Raw genomic sequence first — 12,753 nt, 5'->3', positions numbered from 1 at the left:
TATATTGAAGCATTTTAGTTCCATAATGGTAATATTTTTTTGGGAAAAGGGACAAATATATCTCCGAACTATCGTAAGTGGTATGCAGATACCCTTCATCATACTTTTGGGACATTAGTGCCCATGTCGTCCAAAAACTAGAGTATATATACCTTGTATATTAACGGACATACATGTGTCATAATCTTATTCACTGATCTGACATTTATTAAATATCGAATCGACGGATAAGATTGCGCTTCGTGTCCCTATTTAGTCTTTCGTTAGAGTGAAGGGCATGTATGCTCTAATTTTTGGACGACAGGGGCATCAATCTCCCAAAAGTATGACGGATGGTATCTGCATACCATTTACGTCAGTTTGGAGGTATATTTGTCATTTTTCCCATTTTTTCTCTAAATGCATTTTGTCTTCTTATATTTTTTTCTCCTTTTTTTAATGTAAAGATGAAGAGGAATTGGCTTTTCATTTATTTCACTATCTTTGCTTTATATGCATACACATTAATTTCAAAAAGGTGTGTTTACGTAAGCCATTTTCGACTTTTATGGGATAGATGAAGCATTAACTTGAAATCATTGTAAAAAAAATCATAATTTTCAAATGTTGAATCCATTTAAGGTCAACGCCACGCGTGAATTATTTAATGGGTTAAATATGGAGCATGTGAATCTATAGTCTCTCAGTAAAACATGATATTTTATGTATATATCTTCTAAAATTGATACTATAATATTATCTCTTGACGTTCATGCTATAAGAAGGTTAAATGGTGTACTAGATTGAACGTCAAGTTACTTACGTAGAGAACTAGAGATCAATTTCTACTTAATACTAAAAATCCTATATTTATCTCTAGTCAACGCGCGTATACGAATCGCCGCATACACTACTGACATAAGCAGCACTCCACAATCATCCAAAGCTTATACTAAAACAAGAAACTTAAAAAACTTGATATTAATGTCAAAATATTCCAGAATTCTTGGAATGGATCCATATAGAATTCAGTAAAAAATGATGTCAAAATGCACTTTTTAGGTCCTAACATGTGTTCCAATTTCTAATGATCTCATGCCTCTCATGGTTTAAACACATTACAACAATAATATATTCAATATAATTTCACACGTGGAATATGTAGTGAAATATACACAAACTACAATATATCTTTGTGGTTGTGGGGTAGAGAGCCTGTTACTGATAAACTCTCGGCTCATGGTTCAAATACATTACGACAACTACAACATATCCAGTGTGTGATTACACAAGTAGGGACCGGGAAGGAGAGACATTATCTCTACCTTTTATGAGGTAAGGTGTCAAACATTCTTTACGTTGTCAGTGTATTTAGCAATCAAATCTTTTTGAAATAAGCTTTTTGTGAAGTAAGCACATAACACTACGACTCGAATCTGAAAAAGGGTGAAAATCATTTACACCCCCAACTTTGCTCTAAATATCGTATTCCGTTTCCAACTTTGAACAATAGACATCCCACCACCCACCCCCACCCCCACCCCCACCCCCCGGATTTGAGGATGTAAAACAATGAATGTGTTTATTTCTTTCATACATTGGAATTGAAGAAAACTCATTTGTGTGAAACAAAAAGAGTTCTCTTTTATAACAACTTACACAAAACTGCTTAAAAAGCACTTAGGAGAATACAAATACAAGTCTAAAAAACATGAAGAATGATCACAACAAAATGGTTAACACAACACTTTGATAAAATGTTGAAGAGGAGGCAATTTTCTGCTTGTTTGTTGCTATCGAAAGCGTTTTCACTTGGTGTAGAGGACGTCTTCCCATGGGTGACGGTATAGAGGCTGTTTCAATCTCTTCTGATCGAACGTGTGTCTGAAATTCAAACAAAAGGTTATGGTTTCAATTGTTTGACATGACTAGATTTTTGTTTAATGTAGATGAATGGTTTGATGGAAGTGTCAGCATTTGAACTTACCCGATAAGACCAATGGAACGTGCCAGCACGAACAGTCCATTGAGGTAACCGATCTCTACTATTTCATCAATTTCTGGCTTGGTGAACATTCCACTTCCAGCAAGGAGATCCAAGAAGAGGGAACCAATGGCTCCGTCAACGTTGAGGACTAGGTTGTTTGCCTTTGAGAGTGTGTAGGTTTCAACTTGAACCGCGTATTCCATGTACTTAACTGAAGGGAAATTTTCCCTCGCGTAGAGCTGAAGTAGTTCAACTCTCTTATCTCTGTTGTCACCTCTCTTTATCCTGTCACACGAGAATTAGATGCAATGCATGAGATGCATTCAAAGAGTCACACGAGTTTCCGAGCATGTAATGATGCTACAATTTCATTTAGCTTCTCCAACTACCATTTTGGGGAACAAGTATACGATATTGAATGTTACATCTATTATGAAGTACGAGAAACAATACCTGTGTCCGATTCCTGGGACTCTAATGCCCTTCTTCTTCATACTTTCAACAAATTCATATGGTGTAAGACCCTACAAACGAAGCATTGCAAACGTTTATTCATCCAGACACTCAAAGGGAGTAGCGGGAACTGTTTCTACTCAACTAGTAGCTTAAATAGTAAGGACTCACCCTGTCATAAGCATCCTTAAAGTATCGGGCAGCATCGTCAACAGCACCACCAAATCGTGGACCAATAGTCAACAACCCTGTTACCGAACCAAATTATTCCAATTCCAATCGAATGATAACCCGATAACTACCTTAAAAATAAAGTATGACATACCAGAAACAAGACATGACACTAAGTCTTTTCCAGCCCTGGCAGTTACGATGGTGTTGTGAGCACCAGAGACGCAGGGACCATGGTCAGCACACAACAGAGTGCAAATCTGCCAAGTCGAACCAACCACAAGAAAACGGATGTTTAGAAACAGAACAGTGAGGGGGAGACCATGTAGTCCAATATATGCAAATTTTATGATTTACCTCAATAAAACGTGTACAATAACGGGGGAGACTGCGTTTGAACCACAACAGAGAAATGACATCACCGACACCTAATCCTTGCTCCACAATAGATGACATGGGTACACCAGCGTAGCATGGCTCTTCACCTATAAATAAGAAATGGAAGAATCAGCATTGGTTTCGACTCTTATTCAGCCACCGAAAGAAGCAAAACGACCCAATGATAATTAGTCAATGTCAGTCCATACCTCTATCATCAGATATGGTGGAAATAATATGTGTTGGGGCCCGAACTTTCCCGCTCTTAATTGCAGTGTTGAGATCCTCAGGAATTTGTGGAGGCGTTATTTCCTTAACAGGAGTTGTTTTGCCTTCCGAAACCTATCAAAATGACCAGGTAAACCCATTAAAACTAATGCCAATTTGAAGAATTATTATTATTGAGTGTGCTCAATATCAAGAGACTTACCAGCTTTTCAAATGCTTCTTTGATTGCTCCTTCAAAAGCTTCATACGAAGTGGGAACCGTAGCCCCAGCATCACTGAGTGCTTGATTCTTAGCTTGTGCAGACTCCATTTCACCACCACTCTTTGCACCCTATTAAGAGAGTCTCGAGCAAAGTTAGATTTAGGCGGAAAACTGTTTCACCAAATCAGAGCTCAATACATCTTTTTCTTTTCAAGAATTTAATCAGCTCTTAATACTTAAGAGAGACATTAATCTGCATTTCACGAGAAATGAGGGAATGAAAGGAGATAGCTCACCGCATGTCCAAACTGTACTTCCGACTTGAAGAGTGTAGCACAAGTTCCGCTGACCCAGGCAACAACAGGCTTGTTGATTTTCCCTTGCTTCAGGGCTTCAACTAAGGAATACTCATCTCGTCCACCAAGTTCCCCAAGTACAACAATCATTTTGACCTAAAGTTTACCAAAGCATAAGAAAAAAAAAAGATCAAATTGTGCAAAATGGCAAAATATATAGTTGATCATGCCCCATTAAGCTTTCAAGTCCTATAAGAATAGAGGAATAAAATGAGACAATCGTATTGTCTAGAAACGAGAAGTTTTGGCAACGGTTTCTCTTTTATTCTATTTTTTTGTTTCTCTTTGTTGTTTGTAATTCCTACTTGTATTCTTCTTAGATAAACTATTGCAGCTTGGTAGGAAAAACCTTGAGTTGTTCATGTATCTTTGTTTGGACATCTACATATCTCACACAATAACGGAAAATTCTCCGTTCACAAGACTAGCATGTCTTAAAAAGCTTCGGATTGTTACAAGTACACTTTACTGTGATAAAGCTATAAAACTAGCACTTCACTATGCACAGACAGGGACGTCACTTGAAGAATTATTAGCAACATGGCTACAGAAGAACTAAGTGCCAATCATTTTACAAAAATCTCTTGCATGGATTTCACTTCAAATTAATTACCTGTGGAATATTATTGAAGCGCAAAACATGATCAGAAAGGGTAGACCCAGGAAAGACATCCCCACCAATTGCAATTCCTGCACAGACCAAAAAATCACTCAATATTATTTTTTAAAATATGAATAAATATAAAAATGTTCTAAAAGCATAGATTCAGGATTTAGAATGTCCAACCTTCATAAACTCCATCAGTCACACGGGCAATTGTGTTGTATAGTTCATTAGACATACCACCCTATATATTAAGATAAAAGTCAGTACTCATGAAGCCACAAAACGTTATCGTGCTGTTTTGAAACTCCAGCAAGAGTAGATGAGTTAAGGGAAAAGATGAAAGACTTGCTACGATTACTCACAGATTTGGAGACAAATCCCACAGATCCAGGCCTGTAAAGCTTGCACTGAATAATGTTATCAATTGTTCCAGCAGTATCACCAATCTTAAAAGCTCCGGCTTGAATCCCTCCGACAGTAGCTGGACCGATAACCACCTGAAAAACAAAGTGCATATAATAAGTCATAAAGTTTGATAACTTCTAAATATGAAACTCAAGTGACATTAGATAATGACTGAAATAACACTTTATGAACTCGTTCTCTGCCTGACCGAGTATCTTACATCTTCAAGAACACACACGAAAAAAGAAAAAGAAAGATGCTAATGCTGAAGCAAACAACAGGAATGATGTAACACTATTATACCTTATTATTTGCCTTTGCAAAACCAATAAGCTGCTTGGTGTCCGACTCAGGAACTCCTTCAGCTATAATAGCCACAACTCTGATGGTTGGCTGTTTTAGAGCGGACATGGAGGAAGCAGCAGCACTGCAATTCAGGAAACAATCAGATATAAGAGCAAATCGCTTTTAGTTTAAGATTTTTTTTCCAGGAAAACAAAGAAGAAAAGAACAAACTAGGAGGATGTATAATAGTACCAACCTTCTGAAAGAAGCAAAGTTGATGAAAACATCAGCTGTTGGATGAGCAGCACAGGCAGCTTCAACACTGTAGGTTGAGTAACAATTGCGATAAGTATCAAAATTAAAAACTCCACAACCAAGGTCCGTAAAGAAGGCAAAGTTAATTCATACTCCTTACCTTTCAATTTTTTATCTTACTTTCCTTTTTAGTTCATTTCAAAAAGTATGACATGTTCTTTTATTGGAAACTCTTTAATTTCTACTTTCCACATTCATGTTTAACACCATAAGATTAAAGGACATTTTGGTACATTCTACATGTCTTTAGTTTAAGACCACAAGAATCAATATTCTTTTTTTACTTTCTTAAACTCCGTACCAAGTCAAGACTAGACAAACAAATTGAAACGGAGGGAGTATACACTATAAGTATGTTTTCTTTGGTGGTTGGTAAATAGCCTAGAATTATGGCTATCCATTTATCTTAAGTAGTTCAAATTGAAAAAACTAAGGCACAAGTCCATCAATATGTGTGCTTACATTGAACACCTTTCAAACGATATAAAGTGGAACCAAACGTTAGAAAGTCACATGATCTCATAGAGATATTTTGAAACCACGAATGCAAGAGATTTTGAGCAAAATATTTTAGACCTATCGAAACTAATGGGAGAGGACCACACTGAAAATGACTACCAAATCAGGTCCTTTAGTATATCAGAATGAAAAATAAAAAGCACACGTGTCATGGAAATACAACCAATAAAAGAAAAACAAATATAATTGAAACAAGCAAGTAAGGGATGAACTCAACGCACGTAGAATGTACTGGGATTGCAATTTCCTCCTGACCAAAGAAGAGTTTCTGGAATCCCTCGGAACCAGGATTGATAATTCCAGCAACAGAAGGTGTTTCTCTCCCTGTAAGTTCAAAACAAAATTGTAAAAATGTGAATGAGATACCTTAAGACAACAAATATTGTAAGCACATTTATTTTCTAGAAAAATGAATGAGTGGAAATGTAATACACACCACAAAGGAAATCAAAGTCGAGCATCCGTTGGATAGGAAGCTGCTTGTAGTTGTAGAACAAGGCTTGTGTAGTTTTGGAGAAAAGTTGTCCAGTCGCCATTCTGCTGATTTAATCGAAACCTGCGGAAAAGTTACAATATCAGGACAACCATCAAAGCTTAATTCCATCAAAATAAAGTTATTCATAAAAGAGGAATGCCCCATGACTTTTAGCCAACAGCCAAAACAATATCTCAACAGGTGGATATGGATCTGAAAGTGACATATATGTGCCAAAAATAGCTAAAATTTCGACAAAAACGAAGTTCATGAACCTATAATTGTGAATGTGAAAGGAATTCAATGATGACTGATGAGATACATAAACATTGAATACACCAAATACAAATCACGGATCCACCTCTTTTCGGGGCATCTTTCCTTATCAAGGAACAGACCAAGTTATCCACCTAAAACCACCATTTCTAAACGCATACAAACACCACGAGAAAAATACGTTACTATATAACAAGATGATCCTTTAGAGGTTTCTCTAAATTGACCTTTAACAAATGAAAACAAACCAGAACAAGGCTACATCACCCCCTGAGATGAATTAAACCAGAGACTAACCTACAAACCGGCTTGTGATAGAGAAAATCAGAACTAAGTATAACTGATAAGAAAGTGAACTCAATGTGCTTAAGATGAATCATTGATTGAATGAGGAAAAGCTAACAAGAAATGAGAAACGTGAGTGCAAATGATGATTCAAAACCACATGTTATACGAAAAACTCGTAAAAAGATCAGATCTTTAACACGTAACCAAATCAAAGAACACCTTCATTCTCCCAAAAAAACTGCAACTTTGAATTAACCATTAAAGCAGATCTTTCTTAGATCAAATGTTTATACAACAAAACAAAGCATGTCACCTCAGAAACATCAAAAACAGACCAAACAAAAGAAAATTCGGTAACTCCAGCAGTTTTACACTAACAGACAGAAATCCAAATTGCCAATCCAACAGTAAAATCACAAAATTGAACCAAAAACCTTTTGGATCAACAGAAAGGTTCCCAAAATTGAGAATTCGACAGTAAAACGACAAAATTCCAGATCCCATACTCAAAAAGGAACAACAAGGATTCAAAAAAGACAAACTTTTTAGGAAACAAAATACTAGTATTCAAAAAAATGTACCTCCTAACAAGAACCCCAGATCCCATACTCAACAAAACACAGCAAAGATTCAAAAAAGAGAAACCTTTTAGCATAAAAAAATACTAGTATTCAAAAAATGTACCTTCTAACAGGAACCCCAGATCTCATACTCAACAAAACACATCAAAGATTCAAAAAAGAGAAACTTTTTAGCAAAAAAAAATACTAGTATTCAAAAAATGTACCTCCAAACAGGAACCCCAGATCCCAAACTCAATAAAACACAGCAAAGATTCAAAAAAAAGAGAAACTTTATAAGAAAGAAAATACTAGTAATTCACAAAATGCATCTTCTAACAATAACCCAAAATCAAGAATTCAACCATAAAACAACACAACCCCAGATCCCAACTCCAATTAAAAGCCATCAAACCCAAATCAAACAATAAAAAGACAACCCCAGATCACAAAACTCAAAAAATAACATCAAGAATCTAATAAAAATTGGAACTTTTCAAGAGAACAAAATGCTAGAAATGTACCAAGTATGTATTTGTTCTTGATTGATGAAAAAAAATGATCTTTTGTCCCTTGTAAGTAGAGTTGAGGTGAGTGAAATAGTTAGGTGGTTGGTAAGTGGTGGTAGAATGTTAGATGGGTGAGTGTGTGTATATATATATATATATANTATAAATATATATGAATTGCACAGAGGAGAAACAAGAGGGAGAGGGCAGCCAGCCTTGAAACTTGAAAGACACAGAANACAAAACACATCAAAGATTCAAAAAAGAGAAACTTTTTAGCAAAAAAAAATACTAGTATTCAAAAAATGTACCTCCAAACAGGAACCCCAGATCCCAAACTCAATAAAACACAGCAAAGATTCAAAAAAAAGAGAAACTTTATAAGAAAGAAAATACTAGTAATTCACAAAATGCATCTTCTAACAATAACCCAAAATCAAGAATTCAACCATAAAACAACACAACCCCAGATCCCAACTCCAATTAAAAGCCATCAAACCCAAATCAAACAATAAAAAGACAACCCCATATCTCAAAACTCAAAATATAACATCAAGAATCTAATAAAAATTGGAACTTTTCAAGGAAACAAAATGCTAGAAATGTACCAAGTATGTATTTGTTCTTGATTGATGAAAAAAATGATCTTTTGTCCCCTGTAAGTAGAGTTGAGGTGAGTGAAATAGTTAGGTGGTTGGTGAGTGGTGGTAGAATGTTAGATGGGTGAGTGTGTGTGTGTGTATATATATATAAATATATATGAATTGCACAGAGGAGAAACAAGAGGGAGAGGGCAGCCAGCCTTGAAACTTGAAAGACACAGAAATGATTCACGTGCGTCAAGTTTGTTAGACGTCCGTTTTGATTTGCGGATTAAATTATTTTCAGATAATTATATTTGTAGAATTAATTTATCTCACCTCTCACGAAGAATAAAATAATCTCAAATTTGATGAAATAATCGGGATTAAGGTTGAGAAATTTATCTTAGGATAAATTTATATCGTCTAAATCATGAGATATCTCGGGTGCCAAACGACCTCTAAGGTTCGCACTTAATTCTTTTTTATGATTACTTAATGAGTTTGAACATATCTGAGTGATTAACGAGTTATAACAAAGTGTTAATAATATTATTAATAATACGTAAAGATGACATTCTATTCGGTGTGGAGCCGATGCATTGATTACGAGTTCCAATGAACATAATAACTTTGATTCAAATTCAGAATTTGTTGTGAGAAATTCATTGAATATGTGCAAATTATTAGTTTTGTTTTCAATAACTCGAAAGAATTAAAACTATGAACACGTAAACTTCAAATTCTTACTTAGCATTTGATTCCACTACTTCATTCACTTTTATTGTTAATCATTTATCAATTATTACAGACACCACAATAGTCGGTCACTACAATCTATCATCATCCTTAACTATTATTTGCAATCATCATCATCAACTATCATAACCAGAATAACGATCAATTACTATCAACGATCTCTATTATCATTCATCACTATATATTAACAATCGTCATGAAAGTTAAATTGTTTAATTTGATATAAGCATTATACATGAATAAATGAACCTTTTTCACTAATTGGTCTTTTATACTATCAAAATTAGAAGACATAGAAAAGAGTATCGAGAAGTGTGATAGATAGATGGGATCCCTTTATCTTATTAGAGGTTTAGAGTTCAAATGCTAAACGTTTTGTCATATTAATTCCATGTGGTGTCAACGTGAATATAAATTAATCAATTTTAAATATTTTGTCATATTAACACGATATTGAATAATAATGTTTGTTCTACTTCCTAACATAACTTGAAAATTTGAAGCCCATAAATATTTACTTCTTATAGATTGATGAACATCTATAAGTAAAAAAAAATTGAATTGTCTGAAGAAAATATTATAAATTCTGTCATTGAAATAAAATCGAATTTTTAATCCACTATAAAATATGATTTTTTTTAATTCAACAATTGGTTATGGATATTCATTCTTGGCTGCTACCAATATTGAATACACCTAATGTTAGGAGCTAATTTGTTAGATCTATGCTTAGAGTTTAATCAAAGTAAAACATCGAGTAAACAAAAGGTAAGAAAATAATATAATTTAAAAAGTAGGCAAAAATAAATAATTTTAAAAGTAGGCAAAAATAAAAAAATAAGAACACCACAAGTGAAAAGGACAAATTTAATTTAATGAAGTTGAAAATAATATCACTTTCTAGTCATAATTGATCAAATGTCAGTAAAATAATGCCACACCATCCAAGTACCAAAAAGACATTTTTCAAAGGAATAATTGATTTTTTTTATTCCCTAAATAAGTAGTTAATTATAGTTTTAGTTCTTGTGATTTTTGACAATTTATTCAACTTTTAATAATTAAATTTTGTTTTAGTATTTTAGTATAAATAAGTATACACTTTGTCTGGTTGAAGAACTTTCAACGTATGCGCTTTATTTATACTAGTTTCTGGATACGTGCGTTGCACATGTGTTCTATGAGAATTTTCATAGATTTGTTGAAATAATTAAAATATTATGAAAACATGTAGTGAGTAATAAAATGCAATTTTAATTACTAATATATCTTTAAAATATGGCAAAAAGTACCAAATAAGGAGTGTATTTTAATGTTTAAAATCAAGTTCTTTTAAGCAGCCAACGGTAAGTTTTGAATTTTGGTTAGTAGTTAGCAAACTTTCAATAAAGCCACAAATGACTAATCAATCAGAAATTCATAGAAAACTAAAATTTAAAAAGTCTAATAGATAGAAAACACAAAAAAAATATACAATGTACTCATCTTTCTTAAAACTTTAATCATACAATATAGATGTAAACAAAAATACAAAAATAGTACATAATTTTTCAAGTTCTTGTCGACTCCTTCTATCATAACCAATCAAAATTCAAGATCCATCTTTGTCGAATTAAACTAAAGAATGAATCAATAGAATAAAAATGATATAAATGTTTCACTACTTTAACTATAGAATAAAAAGGNCGACTCCTTCTATCATAACCAATCAAAATTCAAGATTCATCTTTGTCGAATCAAACTAAAGAATGAATCAATAGAACAAAAATGATATAAATGTTTCACTACTTTAACTTTAGAATAAAAATGATATAAATAAAATTGGAGGAATACCAAAAGTTATCTTAAAATCTTAAATTACATATTTAGAGGTTGTGAATATGAAAAGTATAAGAGTTATAGATATAAATATATATTAGTACTAGCAATTGAATATGTAATTAGATATGAGATATAAAAGTGGATATTTAAAGCAAATAAAAGAGAAAGATAATAAATAAATGGAAGGGTATAAGTTTCATAAAACCAAAAATATAAAAATAACAAATATATAATATCAGACGTACAAAAAAAATTGAAAAAATATTCAAATGTGTTAATTAAGCTTAAGAAACATTTCACGAAGAAAATAGAAATAAGTATGCAATAACCATCATAAATGTATATGTAACTAGTTAACTACCATTGGGTATGCAATAATTGAGAAATATGCCGGCAAAAAATGTGGGTTGTAGTTATTAGAAAATGTTCTATTAATGAAGCAAAGAAATCAGCGGGTTTAGGTTATTAGAATTTTGGGGGTTATAGTTATTTGACTTAATCCTAAGTATTAATGCAACCAAGAAATGAGGGGTTTTGGTTATTGGAATTTAGAACTTGCGTATATTCCAACGTGTAAAGTTATCTAAATTTGTAATTCATTTAATGCATAAAGATGAATGTGTGTTACTTCGTGAAAACATTAATGTCTTTCTAATTCACCATCCTTTACTATGATGTGTACGTTATGAAAATGAAAAGGTGTGAATTATGGAGTTAATCTTTTAAATAAAGTAATTAGAAATAAGAAATATTTTTAAGTAGATTATTAAATGTCTAATATATATATATATATATATATATATTATGTTAAGTAATTGAAGGAGAAAAATAAAAATAAATACAATTTTTTTTTGAAAAAAAGTAACTAATTTATTTTTTATAAGGATAAAAATGTCTAACAATTTTCTATGAATATTTTCTTCTTTGAATTTTTTACTTAACACCTTTCCACTTTTAGAATTTAGTATAATATAATAATAATATTATATAATTACTATTTAATATTTAATTGATTAGCTATTTTATAATATTTTTATTTACCGTAAGGATAAAATGATATTTCAACTTTTAACTTTTTTTATTCCATATATATATGATTCTTTTTATTTTAATTACCAAAAGAGAAAAATATTGTTATCATCAAATACGTGGTAACAACACAAATTTATCATAACATATAAATAATTAAATAATAAAATGACAAATTTATGAAGATTCACTAACAAATGAGTCAATAGTGCATATATCAATTAATCAAAAGATTACATATTACACTTACTCAGATATCATGAGAACCAAAATCATAACTTTACTAATAACTAAAGAAAAGAATAATAGCTATTAAACTTTTTAAAATGTGCCACTTTCTTTGTTATAAAATACTTAATTAAAATAAAATAAAATATAGACACACTAAACTTTGCTACTACTTGCTATTGTTGAAAAGCCTCCACAAATATTGTCAAAACTTTTAGCCATCACTTATGAATTATCTTTCTTTATTAGTCATTTAGTCAAATTCTTACTACAAAAGTCCAACCAAAGAACTTACAACCTTAAAAAATCCTAAAAATTACGGTGCACTGGTGAGACTATTTC

The 12,753-nt window shown here is 32.3% G+C and overlaps 1 protein-coding gene across 2 annotated transcripts; it reads right to left on the bottom strand.

Moving 5' to 3' along the window:
* Positions 1-1,640: 1,640 nt before the first annotated feature.
* Positions 1,641-8,742, bottom strand: LOC125862019 (ATP-citrate synthase beta chain protein 2). 2 transcript variants are annotated; one of them, XM_049541988.1, is made up of 17 exons: positions 8,602-8,742; positions 6,322-6,441; positions 6,107-6,209; positions 5,308-5,373; positions 5,070-5,193; positions 4,724-4,858; positions 4,542-4,602; positions 4,368-4,444; positions 3,695-3,850; positions 3,399-3,527; positions 3,178-3,310; positions 2,948-3,075; positions 2,745-2,850; positions 2,591-2,667; positions 2,420-2,490; positions 1,967-2,251; positions 1,641-1,863 (listed from the first exon to the last, which is right to left on the bottom strand). In XM_049541988.1, the coding sequence occupies exons 2-17, from the start codon at positions 6,419-6,421 to the stop codon at positions 1,788-1,790; spliced, it is 1,827 nt and encodes a 608-aa protein (XP_049397945.1). In that variant the 5' UTR covers positions 6,422-6,441; positions 8,602-8,742; the 3' UTR covers positions 1,641-1,787. The 2 variants fall into 2 exon arrangements, with proteins under 2 accessions (XP_049397945.1, XP_049397946.1); XM_049541989.1 differs by lacking the exon at positions 8,602-8,742 and adding an exon at positions 8,009-8,147.
* Between the last annotated feature and the right edge of the window lie 4,011 nt (positions 8,743-12,753).

This window comes from Solanum stenotomum, chromosome 4 (genome assembly GCF_019186545.1).
Source record: "Solanum stenotomum isolate F172 chromosome 4, ASM1918654v1, whole genome shotgun sequence".
NCBI lineage: Eukaryota > Viridiplantae > Streptophyta > Magnoliopsida > Solanales > Solanaceae > Solanum > Solanum stenotomum.
The sequence above is the reverse complement of the archived record's forward strand: the minus strand, read 5'-3'. Positions and strand labels throughout refer to the sequence as shown.